This window comes from Hippichthys cyanospilos, chromosome 5, assembly GCF_059441005.1.
Source record: "Hippichthys cyanospilos isolate Australia breed blue-spotted pipefish chromosome 5, RoL_Hcya_1.0, whole genome shotgun sequence".
In the NCBI taxonomy this organism is placed as follows: Eukaryota; Metazoa; Chordata; class Actinopteri; order Syngnathiformes; family Syngnathidae; genus Hippichthys; species Hippichthys cyanospilos.
This window is the reverse complement of record NC_142373.1, coordinates 1735282-1758090: the sequence shown is the minus strand read 5'-3', so window position 1 is coordinate 1758090 and position 22809 is coordinate 1735282. Positions and strand designations below refer to the sequence as shown.

The window sequence follows — 22809 nt, the reverse complement described above, 5'->3', positions numbered from 1 at the left end:
TTTAAAGTATTTTCAAATGTTTACTGCAAGCTAAAGGCTAAAAAAAACAAAACATTTTTATCCGATAATACAATATGGCTTCAGAAAAAAAAAAACATCAACCTCGCTGGCTGTATTTCAACTTGTGGAAGAAATTGCTGCAAGAATTGGCAAAAAAGAATAAAAGATAAGGATTTTTACTGACCAAAAAATAAAGCATTTGCTACAATGATCATACTAATCAAATAAAATACACAAGGTTATGTATAAACTGAGTAAGATCTTATATAAAATTTAAAAGTTACATGTAAAAAATAAGAAACATGTATATTTGTATATGTGTGTGGATGTATGTATATCTATAAATACTGTGGTACAGTATATATTTATATAGGAATACGACTGTAAAGTATATACACGGTATTAATGACATTGATTTTATTGATATTACAGTAATACTGACATCTAATAAGAGGAGTGTGACTTGTGTTGTCCTGTGTGATTTGAAACAATATCAATATTAACAAGATCCGAGTAAATGGGAAATAGGAGTCTGACTAAGTGAGTTTTATACTTCTTCCTACTTCCTTTTGAACATATAAACCTCATTGAACTGCAAGATATGCTGACAATTTATTTTACTTGTTTTAAAATTTTGAAATGTGCTTCTTACAGGTTCTATAAAATAATAAAATCAAATACTATGGGGTATGCTTGTCAACACCATGTGGTATGGGAACAAAAGCAAAGGTTTTAGCCTTTAGCCCACAAATTTGTTGTGTGCAAGTAGTTTCAAACGTATAGTATGTGAAAATGTTTGAACATATTTGAAAATGTTTTGAGTGTGTTTGTTCTTATAGTGTCATATTTGTATCTTACAAAAAAAGTAATGGCAACAAGGTATCAAAAGAATCATCTTTTAATAAAATCTCTGGCAGGTATTAGATGTATTAAATACATATGCTTCCAGTTTTTAAAACTTTCTTTTAACCAACTTAATTAGACCATTTAATATTAATTATTTACATGCTGTACAAAAATATATTTCACAATAGTGAGCAATAAATTCACAATATGAAGCTTTATAAAATTACAAATATATTCCTTTTTCACAAAAAAGCCCTGTCCCGTTATAGTTTTTCAGAGGGAGTGAACTGAAATATGCAACAAAAACAATAATAATGTTACGATAATAATAACATTCCAGTGTGGATAAAATATCCAGTCCCCCCAACTTCTAAATGTTTCTAATCACATGACCGGCAAGTGTTCCAACTGCAATGCTAGTTCGAATGAGTCCTTTGAGTGCCACTCGGCAGGTGACGTGGAGCAATCCGAGCGCCGACTCGACTGCAAGACAACCTGGAGCCATCGAGCAACTGAATCCTGTTGGGAGCGTGGGGGGCAGGTGCAGCTTGGCAGCGGGTTTATTGACGGGGGGGGGGTCCAGACTCCTTCTCCGTCTGTCTTCCATGGCTATGATCCAAGATGGCCGCGAGCCGCCCATGTCACATGCCTGAGACCAGACAGGAAAAGACAGACCTGATTCGACCCGGCTTCTTCTAAAAACGTCATTTTACTGGCGCTGCCCTCGTAAACACCCGTGGCCCCAGTAAACATACGCTACCCACCCACACTAACGAGGGCCTGGCCGCCTGCCTGCCCTTAGCGCCCCGGTCGTCCAAAGTCCAGCAGGCGCTATGAAAGAGCAACATTGAGCAAGGCAAACATAGACAACTCCCTCTTGCCGCCTCCTTAGCTTGTAGGGCGCACATTCCTCATGCACAAATGCAAGTTGTGACATTCACAAGCCTGCGGTAAAACGATTGAAAGCTGCCCGGCTATAGCTTCCAAGCTAGCCTGTCATGTCACACTTTATGCTACGCTGCTCCTCAAAGCCTCTTTTCACACAGCAATCATATAAAATCACATTGTTTTGCCTTCATACAATTGTTTTAAAAACACAAACTAGATCTAGTTATGCTAGATCAACCAAAATAGACTTTACACCTTAATGGATAGCAGCATATTAGCATTGCTAACGTTCAAGCGTGGTAACAAAGTCGTCACGCAGGGACAGCTGGATTGCATTGGTGCTTACTTTCCAATGTCTTGTCCAGGTCGGCGATAAAGTCCTCCAGTTCTTTGGTGTCGCCCAGTTTGGCTACCAAGAAAACACAGATGGTTTGCATTGGGTCATTTTTTTTAAACTTGTATATTCCAGTAAACTGGGAAGCAAAAGTTAGCCTTGTTTTTATGTGACGTAATTCTCTAGTCTATGTATATTTTTCAGCTGTAAAAATGCTACTATCATACTGCTGATGGGTTTAAATCTACCGAAATAAGGTAATATGACAAACCCTCGGGTAATTTGAGTGCTTTGGTTACGTTGGATACCGGCTTAATAGTGTACGTGCACATCAGGAAAAAATGTCAAGCCAACTGCAGCAAAGGTTGTTAATGCTCTCCGTGACAGTAAAACACCAAAGGAATGCAGAAGGTCAACTTAAAAATAAACCTTAGTTTACCAAAGAATGTATGGTGACAACGCTTTTATTTTAAAAATGTTCCCTGCATTTTGGCGAGGCATAACAGCGTGACAAATCTTTCTACTGCAACATTTGCTTAACTCCCAATCAACGCCACTTTCAGAGCTTTAACAAACGACTGAATTATGCTGACATTGACATACAACATATGTGTTGCCAATGTTTCCCAGTGCTTCAAGCTCCATTATTGCTGTGTCTGGCACAACGTAGCTGGGAGCTAGCAGCGTTGGTTGGAGCGCTCCATTTAGGCTGTCGTGAAGATTCCACCAATACCGTATAGCCGAGAGAGAAAGCTTTTGATTCATTTTCATTTGCCGGATGGAGGGTATTGATGATAAAAACATTGTTGAATCCTTGAATTTCAGAATAACCATGAGACCTTAATTCAATATGGACACATGAAAGCACACTCACGTTTTGGCGACATCAGTGAAGGTGAGGATGAAGTGGTGCTCATTGGGGACATCACCGTGGGTGAGTGGAGCCTCTCGTCGCTCAGGCTGAAGCTGTTTCTGTTGAGCGAGTCAGCACCTAAGATGACACAAATACATTTCCTGAAAACTAATTGGGCCAACTCCAGCTATATTTAGCTTCCCAGAGTCTTTGATGTGGCCCAACACAATTTCTGCAAACAAATAAAAACCTCAAAAGCATTTGAGCCCTCAAACGCTTATACACAATAATTTCATCAAAACTGAAGAAGTAGATCACATTTTCAGACCGTGCTGGGATGTTGGAGTACAATAGTAACATGTCATTGTGCTCCAAAAAAAGAGTGTGACCAGTTTTAGGCATGCTTAACAAAAAAGAAGAAAAAAACTTTTTTTTAACCCTCGAAGGTATCTTTAATGGCCTGGAGTCATGCATCTAGTTTTTCTCTCATACCACCAGAAAGCGCAAAGCTGACTCTTTGATGCTAAGGGATAACGTCACCACAAAACCACGTGAAAAAACATCAGGCAGAACAGGAATCCAACCACGCTCACTCCCCACGTCTTTGGGTAAATGTCCACCAGAACTTCTTCATAAATACGTCTTTAAATTATGTGAGTATGTTCATAGAAAGACATTTGTGTGTGACGCAAAAAGTCTATGACTATGATTCTTAGACTACTTCAGGGATGGGCACGTTAACACTTGACCACAATGAGCGTGCCTCTCCCAAAACACACTCAGACGAACACAAACACACATATATGCAGAAAAAGGAGAGACAAACTCGAGACGAAAATATTAAAATGTGTTGAAGAAATAAAAAAACTCAGCAAATTTGTGAGTCTTTGTGTACATAATCACAAGTATGCCAGGGTAAAGGGTCAACCTAGATTTCAGTTGTAATATCAACATTCACTACTAGATGACAGTATTTCTTTCTAATAATATGCAGGACAATTATATGCAGGGCAAACATAGTACCTCAATGATATACAAATTGAGTAAATTGATTTTTGTGCCCCCCCCCCCCCCCCCACACACACACACACACACGCACACACACACACAAAAGGCCCAGACTGAGTTATTTCACTTTATGTTGGTTTGCTGTTGAGCAGTTTTCTTTTTTTTCTTTGAGTCTTTTGTCAATGGGTTAGAATAGTGGATCTTATATATACACGCATTAAACTTTGAACACACTTAAAGCAGTTATGCCCATAGTTAGAATGGTATTCTTGCCATACATCTGGTTCATAACTTTGTGGTCCAATGTGGATCCCCAGTGGGACTGTTGAAAAATTGAGACCCCCTCCGGCAATTACCGTAAGTTTCCTGTCCATGCAAATGTTGTGTAACGCTCGTCTGAGTTCTTATTTAGTACTTATAGAGTTTGTCAATCATGCACTCATGCACTCATTTTGAAACGAACTATTTTCATTTAGAACAGTGGTTCTCGGGGTAGGGTCCGTGGTATAATTTGTGGTATTGATAAAAAATATATATATTGTGTTAATTTCATTTGATTTTAGATTAAATTGTGGAACGATTCGTGACTCTTTATTAAAGTAATCAATTCAAACCGTTTCTTTTTTTTTTTTTAGAACGTAACAATTTTGAAATTTTTCAAAATGTGTTTTGTGTCTAAAATTGCTTGCTAACGAGGCGATGAATCCAGCAAAGATAAAGCGACATTTTATTTTATATCACTGGTTTTGACTAAATAAATAAATAACTAAAGAAATTGTCCCAATTGCTTATAAGGAGGCATGTGATTTGCAAATTTACTTTCTAAACTTCAGTATAGCTGAACAGTAAAAAATATATCCGTTGTCAAATTGAATCTGTTGGGGAATGAAAAGGGCACTTATGTTTGGCTTAAGGTTTTTTGTTTGTTTGTTTTGTTTCTGCATTTGCAATGAGGTTCCTTGGAAAATTTACTTTCCTAAAGGGGTCCCTGACTGCAAAAGGTTTGAGAACCCCTGCTTTAAGTAACACCTGAGCTGATGACTATCCTCGCTGTCTTTAGGCAAGAGGCAAGACATCCTAATCCTTATAATCAAAACAGAATTTTTGAATAGTTAAAATACTTCGAAGTAGTTGTATTTGTCAGCCATCTCACTGATGCGGATGATGCTTCATGAGTTCACAGCTACGCGCATTAAGCTTGAATTTCTTGGAACTCTTTGGCACCAAATGAATTTAAAAGTGTTTGCCAACTTTTGACCGTTGCCGTAAGTGGAAAGCACAGCAGTTGGTTTTGAACTCACTCTCGGTGTCGCTGATGCCGCTGTCGCTGACGCTGGCGCTGCTCCGCCTCTTGACCGTGCGCAGGTGCTCATCGTAGCGAAAGTGACGCTTCTCCATCGGGGACGTGAAGTCCTCGATCACGGCGTCGAACTCGCATAGCACGTCGTCCAGGTCGTTCACGTCCACCACCAGCTTGGCTGCACGTTGGAAGAAAAGGTTAAAGTAAAGTTGAAAAGGACCAGGGAGAACTGGGCTAATGTACCTTTGCGCGTTAGTTTTGGAGACTTCATGGTTCCCTTGGTAATATCCAGAAGCTTGGGCTGTGTTACGCGCCTCTGTTTATATCCCGCGCAGCTTTGCCGTACTCGGACTCAAAGTTCTTGCACTCGTCGGAGTAAAGTGCGCGCTCCTGCTTTTGAAGAGTATTGCAGGGGATGGGCGGGGTCAAGTGTGCGCGCGTGTGCCACACACGGCTCAAGTATATTATGCTGACGTCTTCTACATGAAAAAAAGTGTTAGTAAACAAGTGGTGTGTCACACCGAGTGATGCTGCCAGATGTATTTATACTTATCAACTTGTCGCTGTGCAGATTTTAAGACCACGGGTCAGTAACAATAATAAATAAAACCAGGCTGATAAGAATAATGAAATCATTTGCTATAGTTGTGCACAATTCCGGTTCTTAACAGGATAGGAGTCAAACATAAGGTTTGTTTAACAGATTCAGCCCATCTTCATGTTTTTGTGACCCACAATAGACAATAGAATGTGCCGTATTTCATGTTTTTTCCCCAAATCGTTGTAGTTATTTTTTATCCCAAAATATAAATCACTCTTCATTGTCGACAAAACTATGTCAGCTTTTATAGATTGATTGAAATCACAGTGTTTAGACGTTTTTCGTCATTAATGATTACGAGATGGACCTTATATATATATATATATATATATATATATATATATATATATATATATATATATATATATATATATATATATATATATATATATATATATATATATACACACTGTACACGCACACACGCAATTACGGTAACTCTTGTATAAACTCATTCATTCATTCATGCAATGCCTGTCCATTCCCATACATACGCATGTCTATCAATTCTAACACACGTAAGAGTCTCCCATGTCTGTCATGCCACACGCATAATATAAACATGAAACTTGAATGATGAATACAAATTTGGATGTACGCTTGTTTCTCCTCGGGTTTCTGCCTTGTGGAATTCAGGCGCCTGCTAACTACAAGCCTGATAGTGTGACGTTAGCACGACATCTGCTGGTAGTTTGTAGTACCGCAGATTCAAGAACCTGGCCTCTCATCAACGTATACCTGGAGCAAACTCACCTTGAAGAGCTTGTCAACTATACACAGAACCGCAATTTTACACTAAGACCAATATTATTGTGTTGAATACCACACAAACAACCAAATGACTTACATGTAAGCTTTCAAGAAAGATTTTCGAGTAAAAGAGTGTTTCACTCCTTGACCCTGACCTTGTAACAATAGAAATCTAACTTCTCCACAAAACCTGGATGGCTTTTTACATTTCTACCAAGAAGGGATTCGAGGTGGCCAAATGCTTCTTTGCAGTCCAAGTGAGGTTCATTTTTCTCTCAAATCTTAAACCTTCATGCTCAGGCTTTCACACCTCTGGTGCTTCACACTACACCGCCAACAAGTGAATAAATGCGCCATCTGTTTGCAGTTGCATGGGACTTGCCTTCTTAAATGCTGAAGTGCTCAAAATTACACCAACAAAAAAGGGCTCACGGAAAGTCAGGGTTGGGTGTGTACTCAGGCTTTCACATTTTGCTCTCTTATTCAAATGTTGACATTTATTTGATAACATTTTTGCAGATGGAGTTTGCTGTGGTGTAAAATTACACTGCATCATTCAAAGAGCTGTTAATGTTTTGGTCACTATAATAAACTATTAGGGGGCTACATATTTTGATCATCAAAATTGAGACTTTATTTGTCATTGGAGAATCTTTGGACTTATTAGGCGGTGTCCTGTGACTGAGGATTGGTTGATGTCATTCGAAGTTGCAGCCCAACAGCTCTACCCGCAGTGTGATGGAGCCCATCCAGGTTCTAGGGATGATTCGGATGAAGCGAGAAAAAATGGGAGGGTAGATGAAATTCTTGACATGTTCGTTGTTGTCAGTGTTCCCAAAGAAGATCTTTGTTTGGGGAAAAAAGTAGATTAGACTTCTGTAGAGCTTTTGTCCACCACGTTGAGACGAAATACCTTTGCAGGTCGGTCATCATCTTCGGTGTAGTCCTGCCAGTGTATTCCATTGTCACTATACTTTAGCGTGTACGTAGTGACGTACATCTCTTTCCCCAGAGACTTGGCTCCTTGAGTGACAATACCTGTTATTTTCATAACATTGGGGAGCTCCACCTCAAGCCACTGTTTCATGTCTTTGTGCTGCATGAACAGAAATAGAACAGGTGTTACTATTTGAGGTTCTTGGGGGTCATTGAATTTTGGATGCCCCTTACTTTTGCTTGCCATGCATTGACGGCTCCTTGTTTGTTAAGGCGGGCAAAAAAGGGACTCCAGGGTCCAAAGTACCAATTGGAGTTCACGGAACTTGCCGTGATGCGCCGGTCTTCGATCAGTCCGTTCTCCATACCAAGGGGAACTGAACAGCCTGATCAATGAGTAGCATCCCACAAAAGTCACATTTACCTTACCCCAAAACATGTCAAATAGTATGTCTGAAAATCTTACCATCAAGTTCACATCCGTAATATTCCATGCGCACCGTAGCCATGTTGTACCAATGCACGGGATGAAGACGAATGAACCGTGCAATCAGCGGTGGGGAAAAGGTGTTTGTTTTTGTCACATAGGGTTCTTGGTTCCCAGGAAACACCTAGTGATACAGCAATGTTAAGATGTGACACCACTCTTTTCTTCTAGAATTGCAGTTTAAAAATGTTTGATAAAAAAAAAATGCACCAGGCTACTGCTGGGTGGCAGAAAAAGTGAGTGATGACTCAAGACCTGAGCTGAAACAATGACTAAAACTTGTTGTGCCTGGGGTTCTTAAAATATAAATTATGGCTGCATTTGAAAGCACTTTAAAAAGCCTGATGTAACAATACATTTCAGTCTTCATTCTAATCCATCACTGTACAGTCATGTCTGTCACCATCACCAGAATGGGTTATCACCCCATCAAGTTAAATCATCCAAACTTCTGAGGAATGTTTTAACTGCCATATACTTTTGAGCAAGGGTACTCATTGAGCCAATCGCGCTTGACTGGTGGCCCACCTAGCTATTGTTGGTCACCCGCATGACATCGCACTACATGGAAAAAAGCTCATCCGAAAAAAACAATGCCAATCGAGAAAAAAAAGAATACCACGCTGTTTATATTGAATGCTGCTTAAGATAGGAGTTAAAGATTATCAAGTAGTCGACCATTAGCACAACCTTGCTTCCTGGAGGAACTTCAAAATAAAAGCATACCAAGGCAGTTCATTTAATACATTACTTGATATCCTAAAATCTATTTTGAGGCATTGGATGGCTTTTTCCACAATGTGTGGCTACTTTACCATAATAAATTGTCTTGAGAGGCAGTGCATTCTCCATATGTGTCATGGCACTTTAACATGGCCCAACAAGCAAAAAAAAAAAAACAAAAAAAAACGGAGAAGCACTAAGTACTAAGCATGCTGAGAGAGTAAGACCCTGTCTCTCACTGCTGTTGGACAAATCTACACACATTAGTAACACACAAACCACATGTGTATTTTCATTCGTATAGTGTTTACTAAACTGTGATATAACTAAACATTGTTTGGTAATTTCACTACAAAAGCGGAAATATTAATTTATTATATTTTGGTGCTGAGCTGTACTTGCATCACTGGTTTCTGGGATACCAACAATAGCACCTTACAAAAATTCGGGAGTACCCCCCATGGGTATCATTTGCAATCCTTCCAACCTTTATTGGGAATTTGCTGTCTCCCTTGTAGATGATCCATCTTCTGCGGTCATTGCTGTAGGATATTGAGTAATTTGTGACAAATTGGGATTGGAAAAGCTGCTTGGCTCCTTGTGTGGCCACCTTGCTGATCACCACGGGACGCTGAAAGTCCACCTATACCCCAGCAAAACATAACCAAGCAGCAGATGGTATCTACAATCGCATGGACCGGGTCCCTTTGGGCTTACCTGAATAAAACTGTTACTTTGGTCTGTGCTCCAAGCATTGTATTTGCCTTTATTGTCCAATCTGGCAAGATGTGGCTCCCAATATCCTTTCAGGTTAAAAATATCGTGTGAGATCCCATTTTTGCTGTAAATCCAAAAGACTGCTGTAGATCAGCGGTCGATGTGAGTACCTCGAGTGTTGTTGGCCGTGATCTGCTCATCTTTCACACTGCCCGATTGTAAGCCCAGGGGGTGGGAACAATCTTGGAGAACACGTGAAAGAACCATGTCACAATCGACCAACAACATTCAGTGTACTGGATGAGGTTGAGCTTACTGAGTAGTTAGTACCGCTATCGAGGACTAGGAAAAGGGTCTGCATCCCTCGCTGCTGGTTGAAGCCAATTTCTGTCTCCAGCTGCCAAAGGCCAGGCTTGGATGCATTCATTTCCAGGGTAACAAAACTTCCTGAACATAGCAGTAATCATTCCACTTGTCTGATTCAAGATACTTCAGTAGAAAAATGTTGTGTACCAGGAAGCAGCGGATATACTGCGTGTCTGTTGCTGGTGGTCGTCCTGTGGAGGAATGTCTGGCCATGGAAGTGGATACTCTGGAAATCTTTTGGAGAGCCCATGTTAATCAGGTGCCAATGGACAAGCTGGTTTGTATACATCCTCAGGCCCTTAAGGCTGTATGTGATACCATTGATGGCTGTAGAAACATAATACATAGACATTTTCATGAAATATTCATTGAATTTACTGTATACTATTCGGAGGATTTGATTAATTGATTGACGGATTTGCAATTACAGTGAAATTGGAGGTTCTCTTTCAGGATAGGTTCTAAAGCTCCTCTTCGTCTTTTCCGCTGCATGATCTCAAGGTTCTCCTCATAGTACCAACTCTGAGACTCATCAAATGTCATGAAGAGCAGCGCAAACTCCCTTGTGTTAGTCACATTATCAAAAGTACCCTCTGGACACACTAACAAAGGTCCAATCAAGCCAGAGTGGATGTCTTTTTCCTAGGGAAAAATACATTTTTTAACATCCATCCATCCATCCATCCATCCATCCATCCATCCATTCTACCTCTACAGTTTCAACAATGTGTAATCTGCCTTAGGTACAAGATGATTGTTGGTGAAATACTTTGCATTAGTCACCATTCACTGGCATCGAAAACATGCAATAATTCACAATTTACATCCACACCTAAAATCGCTCTGTGGGAATAAAATTTACCCTTCACTATCATTTTCCCCTTCCTCCAGGAGCAACACATGCTATGAGGTACTCACGGGATTAACGCCAGAATAATAGGTCCAAGTCTGACAGTGAGGCTCATCTGGCCTATGTGCTGGCTTTCGGGGGACCTTCCAAATATATGTGAAGTTGCCATTGGGTGGAACCTCATTATCATCTCTGTACCAGGGCTTGGAGCTGTCCTCATAGGAGAGACCTTCTGTCCACTTGGTATAGGTAACCCCGTTTGGATGTAGCGAGAACGGACGTTTGGCTTTGTTTTTGAAAACCACCTACAGGCCGAATAATCATACATGAAAACATAAACAGCTGTAATGGATGCAAAACATCACAAGCACAACCACATAGCATTTAGTTTACCATGATGCTTTGTCCATATTCGGCCTTGATGATGGGCCCCAGGATACCAAGATGCTCTTCCTTCTCGCCTCGGATTTCAGGAGTTCTGAAGAGCCCGTCTGTGTAACCCCGGAATACCACCTTCTTGAACTTCGTGTTCCGAGTGCTTTGGTGTGATCTGTCCTGCCGTCTGTTGCAATAGAATTTGATTTTGAGCATTTGATTTTTATTGAAGATGTGCTACTAATTCTGAGTTTAGTACCTCTGTCCATTGCCGGCGTAATCCCACTCGACCTCCTCTGCAGCGATGAAGTACATCTTGAAATTTGTCCCAGAGTGCTTTAAGTAGTATTTAGCCATCTCTTCTATATTGAAGTTCTTGATGTCTTGATGACTGCTGTAAGGGTCTTTGTAGTTCACATACTCATATTCATCTGCCTTTAAGTCTTCCTTATCCAAAGCTAAATGGTCAGGATCATCTCCCGGAATATAAAACTCATAATCGCTGAAATCTGGCCGCGGCACGCCTATCACTACAGGCATGTTAATTAGCTCCTCTTCATCTACGATGACCTGTGTTGAACCCGGGCGTGATCCCCTTGGGGTCACATCGGGGTTGAATCCACGAGGAGTGAGGGGTAAACCGCTTGTGACCTCCGGCTTGTATTCTTTCCTCTTCCTCGTTTTCATACCTTGACCCCTCTGTGGCCGCTGTCGGAAGTTCACCTTTTTGATCTTTGTTGTCTTTTTAGGTGTCAGGATTCCCTTCATGTATTTCATCATATGGTCTGGGATCTCAATTGGTACCTTCTTATGAGTTCCCTCATAAGTCCAGTTTTCACTGCCTGTCCTCACAGAGGTGGTTTTAATCCCCTCTGTGTGGTTTTTGTTGAGGAATATGAACACTTCCTCAATGCTTTGTGAATCATTTAAATCATTCAAGGGGAGACCACCGATGGGCTGCGAAATACCCAAGATCTGAGTCTTGTTCAAGGGAGATGTGTAGTTTGAGTGCTCAAGAACAGAGTTGGCACTGTTTGCTAACTTGGATTTTGTTGAATCCATCAGACGTCCATACTTGAAGACACTAGTTACATTAACTTTGTGGGCAGTATCCATTACAGTCCTGTTCTGGCTTTCCAAGCTGGTTATGTTGCTTGTGTCAGAGAATGGAACTACATCTCCTTGTGTGAGTTTTTCTTTGGATTTTTCCTCCAAGCACAAAGAGGTCAGATTGTCATTTGTTAAAGATTTATTCAAGTTTTCAACTTCTAATGCTGACTTTACAAGTGTTGTTTCTGTTCCATTGATGACTTTAGTTGATATGTTCTGAGACATTAATGAAGCTGTTGCGTTACAAAGTATTGTTTTATCCGTCTTGGAAGCCTTTTTATTTTCAAGCCCTGAAGATAACCTAGAAGCATTCTTATTTAGGCCTTCATCTTGTGGCGCGCCTGTAGTATCGTATATTGAGTTTTTTGTCCTAATTGTCAATTTTCCACCTGGGACATCAACGGCATCATAGTCAAGAAAAGACAAATCAATCTTCTCCACACTCTCCACTGGTACTCGATTCTTCACTGACCTAAGGCCTAACTCAGCGGCAAACTTTTCTGTGTCGTAATCAGTTACCGTTGTACTTGGGTTAGGCTCTCTTGGTTTGTTAATTTCCTCCTCCTTATTTGGGATTTCCTTCCTGGTTGGGGGCTTCCACAAATCAAACTCCATTTTTCCCGGCTCGTCATAATCACTGTACTCATAGTGGTGGTCGCGGAAGCATTCAACATCCTGGAACTTCAAGCGCATTCCTTTGGTTGTCTCATGGGAATTCAATGAAGCCAGGAGCCAAACACCTGGTAGGAAAAAGAATAAGTATATATTTAGTGTATATTTTCCTACAAACTTATAGTAATTATTTAACAAACCAATGTTTTCCATCCTCATTGTAATAGTATCGCCTGTCATGGGGTAGAGGCTGAGGATGTCTTCCATTCGGTTATTCAGTTCAAATGTGTGGCCGTAGACTGTTGCTGTCTGGATGTAGTCCTGTGCGCCAACGCTGGACACGTGCCATGTTGCCACTTCCCCGTTGCAGAAGCCCAACAGTGGCCCACTCTCATACACATAGCCGTTAATAGCTGTTGGAAAATCAGTGTGAATCACCTAACATCGAACGCATCCGCTAAGCCTACACTTGACGTACTGTGCATGACATTGGACTTGTAAAACTTGGGATCTGCCTTGTTCACTCTGGACCGATCACAGAACTGTCGAATGTTGTCATCCAGGTACCAACTCTTGTTTTCATCAAACACAGCAAACATGGCTTGTTGCTCCTTATCTGATTTGACCTATAAGACACCAAATTTTTGCCAACACTTCATTTTTCGAATTTGACAAGTCTGAGTAGAGCTACACTTTAATGGAGCAGCACAGTGCATTTGGGTTTGGAAGAATGGTTTGAAACAGTAAATACTGATCTTGGATTTTTCTTTGCATTTAACCAGCTTTGAGCCAGGAGACCAAATCCAGATTCATTGGTTGATTGGACACATAAACACATTGCAAAATTTAAATACAAATATGAGACAAACAAATAAAGGAACAAACCAACAATGAAACGATCATGAATCCAATTAATTATGTTATATGTGCACCTAGTGAATGGAAGTAGCTGGAAATAAAATGAACCTTTCCAAATTCTCTGTTGACAAATTAATGCACTGTAATGAATTTAGCTACTGTATAACACTGGGTTTAGTAATGTGATGATACCCCTTTTCTGGAGCATGGTGGAAAATTGCTTCCTGCCTGTAAAACCTTCTCTGCTCAGACTCAAGGATTGACCACTCTTAACACCATAATTTGGGGAATTCTGTGTGGAATTTTAATGTTATCTCATTGCCTCCATGCACTTCATGACAGTGATGCTGGATTCAGTACCCAGTAGCTACTGTTTTTTGTTTTTGCGTTCAGGAGATGGGTTAAATGCAAAGAACAAATTCTCAAAAACAAGATAAGTTGTGAAAAACCTGGATTTGACAGAGAGTTTACCTGTACATTCCTGACATTGAGTGACTGACTCTTGCAGATGAGGAGGGGTCCTATTAGACCTGAGGCTATGTCACGTGGCGTGTCCACGGCACTGTGATACATGCGAGTAAGACACCTCGAGTCTCCTTTCAAAGGTCCGTCCTCCTCGGCCACTCGCCAAATGTACGTGTGCGTCTCGCCCGGCTGAACAGCATGCGTCTTGTTTCCTGGTAAACATGAGCAACTTTGAATTGCAATCGTCTCATAAACATCTCACTTTAACTGTGTAATCACCTCCTGTAGGGTAGTTCACGCCTTCCTCTGACTTCGCGATCGTCAGTCCATGTGGATAGATGCTGTACGGCCTGGAGGCCATGTTTTTGAATACTACCTGTCAAAGGAAGACTTTAGTGAGCTCCCAGTTGAGTTAAGGTCTTTGTTGTCCTACCTTGATGACGTCTCTGACTTGGGCTCTTATTACGGGACCCAAGATTCCAAGCTCGCTTTTCCTTTGCTTGTTTTCTATTCGTTCTGTGAAGGATTCATTGTACAGCGTGTACACCACCTTCTTGTACTTTCTGCCGATGCGGGTTGAAGACTGTTGCAGGTACTGGAACTTGTAGTCCCTACATAAAAATATTAGGAGATCAAAGAGGTTGACACTTAAATATGAATCCACTTTAAACAAATTGTAGTATATTCAGTAGTCGTTTTCTTCAATAAAGTCTATTTTCAAGAATAATTGTCACAAAGAAGACAAAGCTAAAGGGACAGTCCTCAAGTGTTTATCTTTTTTGTTACTTTTTTATCTTCTAAACTGATGCTCAAAAACATCAGGTTTGGTTTGAATTCAGTTTTTTTCAGTTCAATCTTGAATTGGACAATACTATGTTGTTTTTGTAGTGCTGGTGCCCTACGTACTCATCGATGTGTTCGGGCATATTTGGTGCGTAGTCCCAGACGACCTCCTCAGCAGCGATGTAATACTTCCACTCTCTGCTTTCACGTCTTTGCTCGAAGGTCATCCTCCGTTGTGGTGCTTTGATGCCCTCACACGTCTTCACATCCAAGAACGCATGCATGCCCTCTGCAATATGTTTGTTTGTCAAGCCGACATCACAAAAAGAAACAAAAAAAAAACAAAAAAACAATGCTAATTGTCATATTGACCTTCAATGTGCCTGAGCACGTGCGAGGATAGCATCCAGCGACCTATGTGGACAGGCACCATGCTGGCAGTGGTGGAGAAACCACTGATGAGGCCCAGGGATGACACCTTGTGGCGCATGTGTTGCAGCACCTGCCCCGTGATGTGTACCGAGAACAGCTCAGGCTTGGAGCTCATGGCCAGCAGGTAAAGGTTCACAGAGGAATAAGCGCAAACACTCAAACCTGCAGAACAAATGGTTTCATGCTGATGGTGTTTACAATCTCAAACAATTTGGAAATCAAAGATTTCAGGAAACGTGTCTCAAAAGATTAATCGACTCTTTTTTAGTAAACACCTACAGAAGAGGATTTCCAAAGTACAGTCTCGGAGTCCATCTATTGTTTTATTTACCTGCTGCAGATTCGAATACAGTACTAAGAGTTAAGGGAAGAAGTTAGAATTTTGACAAATAGATTTTTTTTTTACATAAAGATGACTAATTTAGCCATTTTTGAAAGTAATAGAAGTTTCTCTACCAGAGGTTAACAAAGTCATTGTTCACCAAATCCTACACAAAATATTGTTTTGACACTTTGACAATTTGTATTGTGTTGGATTTGAGTTTTTCCACTCTATTTACTGCAGTACATGTAATGCACTCTGATTGAATATCATACACTTATGGTTACCCCCATCAAAAAAATGATCTTGGACATTTAGTAGTGTGAACCTGTTTGTAGCAACACAATAACTATTTTATGGTGGATTTAGAACTGGTATATCTTACCAGGTAAGGATCCCTTAGTGTAGCCATTAATTGTGTAGTGAACATGATTTAAGGAATGGTCCTTTGGTTTATAAATGCTTTCTCGCTCGTCAAAGACTCCAAAAAGTAGAACCAGCTCTCGTTTGACGTCAGCTTGCATCCCTGAATCCTCCAAGGTCCCTGCAACAAAGAAGTCGTCCTTTGTGTACTTTTCCTTCAAAATTTGACTGTTCTCACCATTCTTGCAGATGAGTAAAGCGCCAACGAGGCCGGAGTTGAGGTCCTCCGCCAAGTTCATGTGGGAGATGTACGAGTAGGTGAGGCAAGTGGGGTCATCGGGCTTGGGTGAGACTTCAGCTGTCACCTCCCAGTAATATACATGCTCGCTGCCCGGTTTCACCACGTCATCCTCCTTTTCTTTTTGAGATGTGTTGTCAAAGTACTGTGCTCCTGCAATATCACATTGGTGTTACTCCTCCACGTCTCACCAATTTTGGGCAAGCAAAACCTTTTGTTCTGGACTAAACACTCTCAGAAGCATCGACCGACAAAGAGCTACTGGTATTTCATTCAAGTTGGGACAAGCAATGTACAATGATTTGGAAATCTTTTTCAAAGTATTTTGAACAGAATATACTAAATATACAAGATATTTAGAGTTCAAACTAAGGAGCATTGATGTTTTTGTTTATTTGTGTTTTAGGAATATTCTCTCATGTACAATTGTATGCTGGCAACACATTGCTTTAGAGTAATATTGCTGTCAAAAAGACGTATGCGTGTTTAACAATTCGTATGAGTATGACTCTAAATTGTGTTGAGTTTGAATTGTTTTCGTACGAGTACGATTTTAAATTGTGTTGAGGTTCTGAATTGAAGACTTGCGATTGCAAAGTATTTTGAATCCAACTCGCCTTTGTATCACCACAATGACCACGTGAGACACAAATGCGAGTGATCCGCACCGCCATTAGTCATGCACGCAGATGTCTTTTTGACAGTAACATTACCCCATACATCTACGGCTTTTAGTTTGCAACGTGAAAGTCCAATGTATTCATTAATTAGGGTTAGGGTGAAATTATGAATGAATTTAGCCTGACAGGCTTTTGACCATAGCTTGCAAGCTAATGACCTGTGCCTCCAAATTCATATATTGTTTAAAAATCATTCGTATAAATTATAAAATGGTCCATCACAATGTTTTTTCAGAGTTTAACAGCCACGTAACCACAATGACAAAGAAGTAAGCAATAACTAATATAAAAATCTTATATTTATTTATTTATAGTTAATTAATCTTTCTTTCTTGATGGAATTTAACTTCTGCGTCCTTGTGTGCAGTCGAGAGGAATGGATTTTTCCAAATCTTCAGCAAGTGCTTGTTTTCTGCTGGCAGAAGCTTTCTCGAATCTTCCCAAAATTACATGATTTTCCAAAAATTGGCCCTAAATGGCCACAAATGACCCACAAAAGTGTCATTTGCGCTTTAACTAAAATGAACATGCTTTATTCTTAAAATTGAAGACTGATAAGCTATTGAAAGCTTCTGTTTGGCGTTCAGTTTGTGTTTGAGGCGAATGACTCGCAGATCGACTGTCTTTGCCTGGTAGCTTGGCGTGACATCATCTTAATTTGGATATCCACATCCACAAATGCAGAAGCAGAGCCTCAAATCCAAAGGAGAGATTTGTGAATCCAATTTTCTATATTCTATTCTATTCTCTATTTTTATTTCTTTTATCAAACAGATGCATTTTATTTTTGTTTTATTTTATTTTATACTATAGAAGTTATACAGTTTAATGCTAGCTTCAAAGAGAAGCAGTTGTCCAAATGCTGTTTTTGCGAAAAAAGGCATGTTCCTTACAAATCAAAACTTAATGAATAGAAATATAGCCACACTGTCTCCTTTTGTTATCCTGTCTTGCAAAGCAGACTTGATAATTATGATAATGTATGATAATTCTTTGCAAAACTATGGGTTAAAGCAGGAATACCATTTAATTGAATGGTTATACAGCAATTTTGAATTGAAAATCATCCATCCACCCATTATCTGTAGTCGCTTATTCTCACAAGGGTCGCAAGCTTGCTGGTGCCTATCCCAGCTGACTTTGGGCAGTGTGTTTGGTACAAATTGTAAATCGCAGTGCGTCAGAAAAATACGTTATTTTTACGTTATTTACCTGCCCCTGCTTTGGTTTGTTTTAGCACTCTACTGACCGTAAAATTTGAACCAATTATATCTCAGGTTTCACATGTCATCTCCTTGGAATGTTTCACATGAATGCTTCGCTCGGTGAGCTGACATTAGGTTTAATTTCCTTCCCAGTGGCTCCCCAGTTTTGCGTGTTTGCTCAGGCTGCCTCATGTTGGACTTCAGTACTGCCTTGTCTGATCATTTGCCACAGGTTAATATTTTAAAACAAGACAAACAACTTTGTTTGTTGTGCTGATCAACTTTGCATGCTTTTTGGAACTATGACTTAACATCATGAGCAGCAGAGACACAAACACACATGCAAGCAAGCGCAATCCCGTCCGTCATAGTGGTCCACCACATTTGTTTCAACAGAAACTCACCCTCAGAGTTCTTCCCGTAAGCAATGCCGTGTGGGTGGAGATTGTGCGGCTCTGACGCCATATTTCGGAAAGTAACCACAAGGATCTCGCCCTGCTCGGCTCTCAGCGTGGGTCCAAGCAAACCTGCAGGCATGGAAATATTTAATGAGAAAGTTCATATTAATCCCATCCTATTCATTTTTCCTGCAATATAATTGCTGGCTCAGTGATGTCTCCTGAGACGCTTTCCTATCAGAGACCTCAGAGGGCTGCATTTAATTCATGAAAAAAATCATCCACTGGGCATCACAGGAAGAAATTTCACTTTAAATTTAGGATTTTGTGATGTGGTGAAATCAATAATAATAGCGTTCAGGAATGTTTATATGTGTTACCTAATGAGGGGTCGTGAACCTTCGGCCGTGCAAAGTCTTTCTCATACTCCCGGAAAACCACTTTCTTGTACGTGGGATTGAACCTGAGGAATAGTACAAACCAAAAAAAACTCAGTGGGAAAAAGTCATACTGTCCCCACATCTGGTATCAACAGAAGATACGGAATCAGCCACAGACAACATCGCACAATGAAATCTAACCAGGACAGAGTGTATTGTTTTCATCACTTACATAGTCATCATTGCAGGAGCCTATACGACAGTAGACCTTAAGCGAACTTTAAAAAGTTGATGATGATTAAACATTCTGTTTTGTATATACTGTATAAGGACAGATAATTGAAAATGCAGTGGAACGTTCAAATTGGAGATTGACAAGAGTTCTCTGGGGATTACGGTTTCTCAAAATATCAAGCATCATTATGATGGAAAATTTTTGAGACTTCAGTGAGTATCGAAAGGAAGGACAATAATGAAAAGAGGACCAGGATTAGTTCTTTAAATATTTTGTCAATTTTTCATTAGATTTGTAGCTTTCACTAAGACTTTGTTCGTTGCTCACTCCCATCATAATTGCTCCTCCTCCAAAAATTAAACCTCTGTCATATTACTAAAACAACAACAAGAAAAAAGATCTCTGCAGAAGGACTATGAAACAGTACTCTCTACAGTTTGGCATTAAACAAAAAGCAAAAAAACCAAAACAAAACATTACAGTCTGAACGTCAATCATTCATATTAAGTAGACATGCATAAATCAAAATAATCTAATCACACACACCACAACACCTTGAGTGTGTTTCCATAGCCTAGTCCTTCACAAATAGTGAAGGACTATTACGTACGTCGATGACCAGGGGAAAAGTCTATGTTTTTTCTATGTGAAGTACAATTGCACCTTTTTTTCTTTGCAGCCCCTTTGATGTACTTGTTTTCTTATTTCTGTTTTAGACTAACTTGTAAGCTGTATACTCACAGCAAATATATTGTTACGTTTTTGAAAGTTGATTTATTTTGCTTTTTTCTTTTGTTAATGTTAAAATGGATACAGTTTTCTGAATACTGATACCATTTTTATAGGTAATATTCTTATTTATAGTCGGCGCAACAAATTAGGGGGTGGGGGGCACAAAAGGTTTTCTCTGTCCCAAGGGGGGCTTTGCAAAATATAAATGAGCAGTGCCTTAGTCCTAGAATGGAATAGACAATCATGTCCGCTCAGAAACATCCACATTATACAGCACCTTCATTTTGTTCACTAGACTGCAATTAGTAATCATGTCCACTAAGGAGCAACCGCAAACCATTGTGATTCAGGCACACTTATCTATATCAAAAATGGTAACGTGAATTGAAAAGAAACGTGGATGATTTCAAATGTGACATACACACAGTATCTTCTGTCACAAACACTGCAAGTAAAAAGCAAAACAACTCAAACGTGGACGATTGTGCATTTCAGTTCATGAAATAATGACTGAAATGAAGCACAAACATTCACACCCACACATCTTAGCCGGATACCTTCATTCAGGAAAAAGTGTCGCTCAGTGAAATACATGAAGCACACTTTCTCTCTTGGCAGTAGCAACTACATACTGATGCTCTAGCACTCAGCAAGTCATTCTTGGGTGCATGCATCTATACTTGCTGCTATTTAGAATGTGTTTACACTTCCATGCGCCGAAGTATATGGCAGTTTAAACATTGCTCCAAAATTTGGAAAATTAAACTAGGTGAGGTGACAAACCCTTACCAACACTGACAGTTGACACGGGTGATAACGATGACAAAAATGGATTAAAATGACGGACAAAATCTACTCTTCCGTTTGTCTTGGACTCTTGGTCCACCGTTTTTAAAATGTTCTCGTCATTTGGTGGTCTGTCAGCAATTTGGGATGAAATATAAATCAAATATGAGATGTGAAAAGATGAAACTTGAAAGTGAAAAGATTATCACCATTGACATTCAAAGCCAGTTTCCCTGCCCAAGAATAAAAGCGGTGCATACAGTATTTGAGGCACTTGTAATCCCCACAATGTTGATGTGTCATATATGATATTGAGAAAAAAAAATCAAAATGTACTTTACTTTATATGGCCATATGCTTTATTATACGGGATATGACATCCATGATAAAAGGTTCTTGTTACAATGAGGTTACACAAAATGGCAGTTTCGATTGACAAAAAAAAAATATTCTACACAATACCCATCAATTTCCAGATTTGATATTTAAAAAAAGAACACTTACACGTCGCAAATACAAACCAAGCAGACTTTGACAGATGATGTGCCAGGAATTGAGTGTAAGCATAATGGGAAATTTATTTTGGGGTTGACAACAAAAAAACATTTTTACTGAGATGGTCTGAGATGTCAGATTTCCCCCAGATTTTGAAGTGTTCAAATCTCCAATGATGTATTTATCTGCTATTGGAATTTACTCTCTGGAATTCATTCAAAACATTTAAAAAGTTTCAGGTAAATATCTATTTCCTAAGGTACTGCTTGCTATGGACATATTTGAAAGATGAATTTGGCAAAACTTTAAACACGTTTTTTCCCAAAACTAGGGATTTCAACATGGCAACTTACAAACAACTGTAATATCATCCATTTTTGAGCTACCACCGTGTATTATACACCATTTTGAAGCAAATTTTGTGTAGAATTAGAATTTCCGTCGGCATTCGCTTCAAAGTCACAAACACACGCTTTAGAGGCACAGAAAAGGACGCTTTGGAAATTTGACTTTTTCCTAGATTTCTTTAGTAATGCATTGGAATTTCAAGTGTATATTGTGATTTTTACCATGTTTGATCAAGTGTGATAATGACCATAGAACAGAAGGTTCAAAATAAATGTCTGTAAAATAGATTTGAGGTGAAAGTGTCACTCTGCAGTAACCTTCGTCCCATGTCTATCAGATGATAAATAGTTCTACTTTATTTTTAGTTCATGTATTTAATTTTTCACTTCCATAGTTGTGGTTAATGTACTTTTAAACTTTCAGTAATTTAATACGGTTAAAGTTTTTATGACAGGGACACTATTTTTATCTGATGTCAATAATTGTCAACCAACATCATGGAAAAGTATGTGCTTTGCTTTGTATCTTCCAATATAATAGTGAAAAAATGTAATGATGACTTAGAAACAGTTGTTAGCACACCTACCTGCTCGTGTCATTGCCATTGTAGTTCCAGTTTATTTCCACAGCAGCTATATAGTGATGTCTTTTTCTGGCTTGACCCTGCTGGTTGGCTCCCACGTGGACAGAGGAGGAGGCAAGAAGACCTAGCAAGAGAATGGGAAGGACACTTGCATCTCCCGTCCGGATATCAAGCCTCATGTCTGATTGTGATCCTCTCAAAAGTGTGTCTGTTCCGTTCCAAAATTATCCAAACTGTGTCCCGTGTGTGAGTGTGTGTATATGTGTGTTAGTGTATGACACAAGAGTCCACCAGGGGTTTTATCACTCCCCACTGCACACACGCACACACATACACACACACGAATACACGCACACACACACGCACACACACAGACACACCAGGGCAATGAACTACATATGTATGTTTAGTCTCTTCTTCAATTGAAGATTTGTGTGCACTGCAGTGACTCCTATACTTTACATTTGTACATATATCCTAACAATTACTTACATTTTTTTTTTACCGCCTAATAATTCGTAAAAAAACGAATTTTAGGAGTGGACGTTTATTCTCATTTCCGAAATGAATTGGGAAAACAATCCTTCTTTATTTATTTAGCCATTGTCAACAGTAGAGAGTTAATATATTGTATTTTTCGGACTATAAGCCGTGACTTTTTCCTCATGATTTGAGCCCTGCGTCTTATAG

General features: G+C 39.7%; 2 protein-coding genes across 2 annotated transcripts; both read right to left on the bottom strand.

Annotated features, from left to right (window-relative positions):
* Window positions 1–880: 880 nt before the first annotated feature.
* On the bottom strand, window positions 881–5697 carry LOC148423121 (regulator of cell cycle RGCC-like). The gene is made up of 5 exons (XM_088416167.1): window positions 5473–5697; window positions 5231–5407; window positions 2943–3059; window positions 2081–2143; window positions 881–1495 (listed from the first exon to the last, which is right to left on the bottom strand). Exons 1-5 carry the CDS (start codon window positions 5498–5500, stop codon window positions 1488–1490), a joined length of 393 nt encoding a protein of 130 aa, XP_088272293.1. The 5' UTR covers window positions 5501–5697; the 3' UTR covers window positions 881–1487.
* A 1352-nt stretch (window positions 5698–7049) lies between these two features.
* LOC148423120 (coagulation factor V-like) lies at window positions 7050–22371 on the bottom strand. The gene is made up of 25 exons (XM_088415507.1): window positions 22123–22371; window positions 18941–19023; window positions 18567–18689; window positions 16218–16430; window positions 16002–16160; window positions 15235–15456; window positions 14986–15151; window positions 14513–14690; window positions 14359–14455; window positions 14086–14291; window positions 13235–13382; window positions 12957–13169; window positions 11294–12884; window positions 11053–11221; window positions 10728–10964; window positions 10238–10451; window positions 9957–10136; window positions 9774–9890; window positions 9614–9685; window positions 9444–9529; window positions 9214–9369; window positions 7983–8127; window positions 7751–7902; window positions 7494–7676; window positions 7050–7425 (listed from the first exon to the last, which is right to left on the bottom strand). Exons 1-25 carry the CDS (start codon window positions 22296–22298, stop codon window positions 7279–7281), a joined length of 5433 nt encoding a protein of 1810 aa, XP_088271633.1. The 5' UTR covers window positions 22299–22371; the 3' UTR covers window positions 7050–7278.
* Between the last annotated feature and the right edge of the window lie 438 nt (window positions 22372–22809).